The 7500-nt window shown below is 46.6% G+C and overlaps 1 protein-coding gene across 12 annotated transcripts in view; it reads left to right on the plus strand.

Moving 5' to 3' along the window:
• Positions 1–7500, plus strand: part of elavl4 (ELAV like neuron-specific RNA binding protein 4) — a 94379-nt gene that overhangs the window by 41199 nt on the left and 45680 nt on the right. For 10 of the 12 annotated variants that reach the window (XM_042057523.1, XM_042057516.1, XM_042057519.1 and 7 more), the window contains one exon: positions 5625–5711. The exons of the other annotated variants lie outside the window; for them this stretch is intronic. In XM_042057523.1, coding sequence (XP_041913457.1) covers positions 5625–5711 — 87 coding nt within the window. The remainder of the gene's footprint in view (positions 1–5624; positions 5712–7500) is intronic. 12 annotated transcript variants of the gene reach the window in all.

The following is a 7500-nucleotide window of genomic DNA, read 5'->3' on the forward strand; positions in this document are numbered from 1 at the left end:
CTGCAGGCAGCTACCGGAGAGGAAGAAAAGAGGTGGAGGAGGAGGAAGAGGAAGAGGAGAGAGAGGGAAAGGAGAGAGGAGAAGGAAGGAAGGAGCAGGGGAGGAGAAGGGGAGCAGAGGGTTGGGGATCAGGAGAAAGAGAGAGCAGAGGCAGAGACAGAGAGTGCGAGAGAGGAGAGAGGGAGGAGGACATGGCCCAAGTCACCACAGCCACAGAAAAACTGACGCGTCATTCCCAGGATCGAGCTCACCAATTTTCTGCTTGCATAGGTCGCAGAGCTGGGCCGCCTCCAGCACGGGTCGGGCGCACACAGCCAAGCCTTCCTGCCGCTGCGGTGCCTTGGACCGGGCTGAGACATTTCAGGCTTTTTTCGTGGAAACACCAGGAGCCCGGGCTCAGGAGAAATGTGATTTTAAAAAGCGACTCTAGTGATGATGAGAGAGAGAGAGGAGAGCATAGGTTGAAAAACACATACATCATGCAGGGTTTTCAATCTGCAAATGAAATGAAGTGACATTTCATTTGATGACCTCGTTTTTTCCCTCTCTCTCTCTCTGTACCACCTTTTCGGTGTTCCCTCCCGAGAGTTTTGAATTTATGTTATCTGAAACGGCTCCCCCTCTTCCTGCCTGTTCATCTCGAGGTTAATTAAATTTCATTGAAAACTCAGTAAAGACAGCTCCACAATATTGGCTGGTGCCTTCACTGGTGGCAGTGATTGTTTCCGTTTTACTCCCAAAAGAAGTGCTTCCCATTTTTTTCCCCCGTAACGACACAAGCTGAAAATTAAGGGCAGAAAAGATTTCTTGTATAGGGAAGGAAGTGAGAGGCTGTTGCGTTGCGGCAGGCGGAATGGAAAGTGAATAGATTTGATGAGCACAATGTTCTCTGAAATGGGAAGACTGCAGGCAGAGGCGCAGGTGTCGCCTCACTGATTTGACTCGCAGCGAAAACACTGCTGTCGCTAGCAGACCCCAGAGCACACACTTGCCTGGTAGATATTCACTCACACAAACACACACACACACACACACACACACACACACACACACACACACACACACAGGGACATTATTTAGGGTCACCGCGTGTGCTGATGATATTGCCTCTCTTATTCAATCATGGACATGGAATTTATTTAGTTATGTTTAAATCACAAGGAGGAATGAATAATAAAATAAGCAGTTTATGTATCAACAGAGAAGAATGATTATAATGTAACTCATGAAATTCCTATTCAAAACTATTGGAGAGATCCATGACTTTTCAAGCGCCATGCATCAAGGAATATGGGTCATGACTAAATTACAGGTTCATCAAATCTGTCTCAGTTCTTTACCCTTGAAACAGGTTTATCACAAATCATTCAGGCTTGGACTTTATTTCAAATGGATTGATATTGGTAAACCTGGTAAAGTGAGAGTAAATAAATATGTAATGAATAAAGTTTATTTATAAATGGCACATTTTCAGGCACAAAATGCAACAGAAAACGCTTTACACACAGGCATTAAAAGGCAAAACAATTCGAAATGAATCATTAAATTAGTCAACAGGTTACATTTAACCAGCTGAAATGGCCATGGGCTATGATGAACAACACACTACTGGTGTCATTGACAAGACCAACCATGTAGCCTTGCTGGCCATCAGGAGAGCTTTGCAGTAGCTGAACACTGAATGTTGGTAGGGTTCTGAAAACAAGGCATTTTTTGCTGTGATAAACATAGACTAGCCCTAATGAAAGAGAGCAACAGTCAAACTAAACTCAGGTTTTGAACCTGCAGATTGAGGACATCATAGTTAGAGCTAGAGCTCTAACTCTCTCTCTCTCTTTCTCTCTCTCTCTCTCTCTCTCTCTCTCTCTGCCGAGCCAACAATCTAATGAGGGCCACGGTAACAAGCGCTTCCTGTGATGTAATCCAATCAGGCGCTGGAGGAGCACAGCGTAGCACGGCCCAGTGGCCCTCCCCCCTGACACTGGCCAGGCCCAGCAGCAGCAGCAGCAGAGTGGAGGGGAGGGGAGTGGAGAGGCCGGCCCAGGGGAGACTGCAGAGGGATGGAGAGAGGAGGAGAAAACTCCTATTGATCTCTCATAGGGGGGGAAAAAAAGCCCACAAGACTGGACTCCATAAGAGAAAAAAGTCAAGCAAAGTTAAATGAAAAATTGCTTGCATGCTGAAACATTTATTATTCTGAGGCGCATAGAGCAAAAGGAGGAGGAGGAGGAGGCGGTGTTGGAGGTGGTGGAGGTGGAGGTGGGAGAGAAGGAGAAAGGGAAAAAAATCCATTTGGCGAAGTAGATGCGGATCGATGGCGATGGAGGCAGGGGGGGGGGCGTGCTGTCCCAGATTACTCTTCTGATTGATCCCAGCCAGCCTGCGCCTGACCTGCAGGACATGGAGGAACTGGGAGGTGTCTGATGAATCTGCACTGAGAGAGAGAGAGGAAACATGGGAAAAATCAAAATCAATACGAAGGGAGAACTTTACTGACCTAATGTTAGGATAAAAACATCACACAACACTTTGCATCTGAATGGGTTCTGACAACCCAGAGCCCTCTGGCATTTGAAATACATGTGCAGCATGTGTGTGTTTGTGTGTGTGTGTGTGTGTGTGTGTGTGTGTGTGTGTGTGTGTGTGTGTGTGTGTGTGTATTCTGTGGTGGTGGTGAGAATTGTAGGAAGATTGCACCCTCGTTTTTTTTACTGAGAACAGGAAGGAATAGCTGTGTGTGTGTGTGTGTGTGTGTGTGTGTGTGTGCTTTACTTGCTTTTTAGTTTGTTTATCAGAAGGTTTCCATTTGGCTTACCTGTAATCATAAATAACTGTGAGGCCTAATCCTTAAATGTAGTCAGAAATATACAGAGTAATAATTCGGGCTGCATTTATCTGTCAGCTAACGTTTACTGGCGTTATGGTGTGGTGACAATGGTGGTGGTGGTGGTGGTGTGTGTGTCTGTGTGTGTGTGTGTCCATGTGAGTGATTTATAGTCCTGTTTGACTGCCAATATGTAGAGCAGGAAATCACGGAGAGCTCAAACGGAAAAACGTCTATTTTTCAGACAGCCCATAATTCTATGCAGTTTCTCCTTCAGGGGGGTCAGTCGTATAAGGCTCATGGCAGATCTAAACCCACCAGAGACTGGGGGGGTGGGGGGTGGGGGCAGAGAGTGGGGGAGAGGGAGGAATATTATGAAAATGAAAGAAGCTGGGGATAAAAAGCTGCTGAGATGTTGAAAACCCCCACTCACTCACACACACACACACACACACAGCCATGCTGGATGAGCAGATGATTTTGTGGCGTGCAGTTGTGTATGGATGGATAGGAGACAGGCGAGAGGGGTGGGGGGGTAGGGCTAGGCAGGGCGGGGCAGGGGCTATCGGTTAGATGATACAATACTGCCGCATGCTGATCCATTGCAGTGGCTACCGCATCCATCCATGGGAAGGGCGAGTGGCGAGGAAATTGATTGTCTGGGGTCTGGCTTGCAGTAAAGCGATAGTTTAGCAGTGCTGTCGCCGCAGGAGAGGAGAGGAGAAGAGAGGAGAGGAGAGGAGAAGAGAGGAGAGGAGAAGAGAGGAGAGGAGAGGAGAGGAGAGGAGAGGAGGAACGTCAGGGGCTGGACAGAGGACATGGCAGCGATGGCTGTGGGCGAGAGCTGGTGATAGGGGGTGGATCAAATCCTCACCAGAGGGGGTATTGCTGCGTCACATCATACAGCCAAAGCAGCACGCCAGAATCTCAGTGCACCTAAGACAAAGAAGTGCAGTTATCTATCTGTCTATCTATAAATCTATCTGTGAAATCTTACCTGTGTTTTCAAAAATGCACTTCAACTTCATTTTTGTGTGTGTGTGTGTGTGTGCGTGTGTGTACTGTATGTGTATGTGTGTGTCCGTAGTCATCAGGGTATATGCATAAGGTAAATGGGCGGAGGTGGAGGTTGGTGCTGCTGTTAGGTTAGGTTAGCATAACTGGGGAAGTGGAACTGTATTTGTGTCTCTTTGCTTCTGGCCAATCTCCTGATCTGTATTTAACCCCCTGCTGGCGCTCGAGTCACTTGCATCCTGCTTCTGCCATCCACGTCCGCTCCTGAATGCATGTGTGTTTACTGATACTACTCTTAATACTCTGACAAAGTCAAAGTGATGCTCGTAACAACAATGTTCCTTTGTTCTTTCCTCCACAATAACATATGTTAAAAAGCACCACTGATTTGTAGTAAGGGTTAGATGTATGTGGTGTCTTATACTGTGAATGTTTTGCTTTGTGGAAAATTCCGAGAGAATGTAATGATTAAAACGTGCCATCTGCACCATATTAAGAGCGTAATTGAATGAGATATATCAAGGCCATTGGCAGGGTGAAAGATAGTCTCTATTTACGTATATATGATCTGCTGAGTTGTGTATTTAGTTGTCTCTTCTAACTAAAAGGCGGTGTTGGTTTAAAATTAAGCTAACTGCAAATGCAGGGAATGTAGAAATGCTTGTACTGAATGCTGTTTTGTGTTAGCCTTTAGCCTTTGCTGTAGAAATTGAATTAGATGATTACAGATTGATGTAAATTGATGTGAAGTGATTATATATACATAACCTGCGGTCCTCACTGAGACTAAAACCAAGGTGGCATCTGGGAAACAATGACCCCCCCCCCCCCCCCCCCCCCCCCCTGCTAACTGGGCGAGTCAAACCTCCCCTGCCTTTCTTCCAACTTTACTTCCTTTATCTACTGGCTATTCACTGTAACACCCCTTATCTGTCCTATAGGGCTATAGTAACATGCCTGCACAACAGTAACAGTGCCTCCCTCCACACACACACACACGCACACACACACACACACACACACACACACACACACACACACACACACACACACACACACAATTTCTCTCCATCCTACCCTCCCACTCTAAACCACAGTCACGCCTTCCCCATTCTCCTCCTCTGTATTATTTGTGGCGAGGAGCCTTCTGAAGGAAAAGGTCAGTCCTCAAAGTCTGACTCTCCTCCTAAATTGGCTGCTTTGAGCTCACAGCTGCAGAGGTAGAGGCAGAGCTAACAGCTAAGTCTTCCTCTGCGGCCCTCCGCTCCACTTTGAAAAAGCAGAGCCAGTGTCTGTCCGATTCCCTTGTTTACCGAGCCGGCTGGGGCCCATTACGCCCTCCAGAGGAAGTAGCTTCCTGGTTCAGACCGCTCCCCGTCCCCATTAGCCATTAGGCTGGGGCTGGGGCTGCTCTCTCACACAATTGAATTTGGAGCGTGATGCTAAACATCCCAGACAAATTTAATTGCTGGAAAAGGCTCAATGCTAGCGGGCCTTTACAGCTTTGCAGGTATTGATTAGCTAAACATGCAATACCCACTACCCACTCTCCCACTTTAACCCCCCCCCCCCCCCCCCCCCCAACCACACACACACACACCCCTCCTCACACACATACACACACAGACAAGCAGACACGCATACACACACACTCTCCCTGTTCCCAACGAAAGCCACCTGTGTGTTTTAGTGCGTCTGGCGACCGCAAGGCCACTTTCTCATTGTCTCTCCCCCTGTGCCTGGCGAACAGCATCATGTTTAAATGTTGCCCCTGACCCCTCCTCAGGGATCGACTGAAACTCAGTGGCGTCAGACAGAGCTTCCGCAGCTACAGGGCTGGGCAGAGAAGGGATTGCTGACGCAGCCAAAGATGGTAAGGAGACAGCCGCAAATGGCCTTTTACCCACCATTAACAATGCTGATGACAGCGCTGGCTGGCTGGCTGCTGAGAGAGGAAGAGACGGTCTGCTGGGAGTGGGGTGGTGGTGGGGGGGGGGGGGGGGGGGGGGGCTGGATGGCTGTTTCATATTAAGGGTTTGGCCTCTGCTGCCAAAGCTGGGCGTGGGGGTGGGGTAGGGGGATAGCAGGACACAGCATAGTGCATCTCCTGATACGTTATTTAACAGAGACACTGGGAAGAGTTTTTGTCTTTCAGTGACTGTGAAATGAAGAAGGACACAGAGCTAGTGGATATATGCAGAGATACCGTAGATCTATATAGAGAATGAGGCACACAGAGCTAGTGGATATATGCAGAGATACCGTACATCTATATAGAGACTGAGGCACACATCATTTCAGCTTTATGAACAGGAACAGATTTTTTTTTTTTCAATTGAAAATAGACTTGACACTATTCTCTTATAAGGGTGTTGTTATTGGTGAACATTATGACAGATTTAGTTTCTCTAACATGAGTGCCATGAACTAGGTAATAGACAATAATCCAGCTAATGTGAATTGTGAACCAGATATTGTGCACAGGTGATTAGGGTAGCCAGTCCTCTTTGTGAACTTGTAAAACAAGGCAAAACAGTGATGACACCTTAATGGTTACAACTGTGTTGTAGAGAGCAGAGCTATTTCTGTTCCTGAATTGCCAATAACAAAGGCCTCACAAACAAGTAAGTGCACATTCACATCTTTGCAGATATTTATAGACACATTTACACACACACACACATGGACACACGCACACACACACACACACACTCACAGTTTGAGGTTGTAGAGTGGAATTCATCCTTCCCATTTAAACAGGCTCTAACACACACAGGCACACACGCACAGACACACACACACACTAACAAACACACACACACACACACACACACACACACACACACACACACACACACACACACACACTTCTTAGTGTCCAATAAACAGGCATTGAAGCCAGGCACCTGCATAAGTAGTTGTGGTGTGTGTAGCTTGGTGGAGTTGGTGGACTCTTGGCGATGCCCATAGGTCCAGTTCTGATGGACACACAGGAAACCTTAAGGACTTGTGTTTTAGTGGAGTGATGTGTATGATGAGAGAGAACAGAAGATGAGATAAATCTATAGAGGGAGGGGAGGAAGAGGGAGGGAGGGAGAGAGAGGGGGGGAGGGAGAGAGAGAGAGAGAAGAAGGGAGGGAGGGGGGAAGGGTGGAAGTGAAGGGGGTTAAATCCATGTATTGTCTTGTTTGATGTATGTCTTATTAATGCATATGGCGCACGCCAAGTTTCGTTTAAGTGTTATGAATGTTCTGTGTATGTAAAACATGGAAATCTAGTTTGCATATCAATTTAATGTGACATGTTTTTTTATCAACTATGTTTTTTTTTTTATCAATTATTCATTAAATACATCTCACACATCTGCATAGCCAAGAAATCAGTTTTCAGTTCGCAAGACATTAGAATGCAGGTACTGTCTTGGTAGTCATATGGGAGGAAGAACTATTTTGTGCTGTTTAATTTTTGTTAACCTTTTCTAAATAGGCTTGCTTTGAAATGCTAGGGCAAGACTTCAGAGGGAAGCTGAAACATGTCTTTGAGAGTCTAAAAATAAACATGTCGGGGCTTTCAGAGGCTCCACTGTTTGCTCTGCTTGCCGTGCTATTATGCTGTGTTTTTGCATCCATCAGCAGAAGACACTGCACGTTCCCAAAGCTCCT

The sequence above is a fragment of the Alosa sapidissima genome, chromosome 12 (genome assembly GCF_018492685.1).
Source record: "Alosa sapidissima isolate fAloSap1 chromosome 12, fAloSap1.pri, whole genome shotgun sequence".
Taxonomy (NCBI): Eukaryota; Metazoa; Chordata; class Actinopteri; order Clupeiformes; family Clupeidae; genus Alosa; species Alosa sapidissima.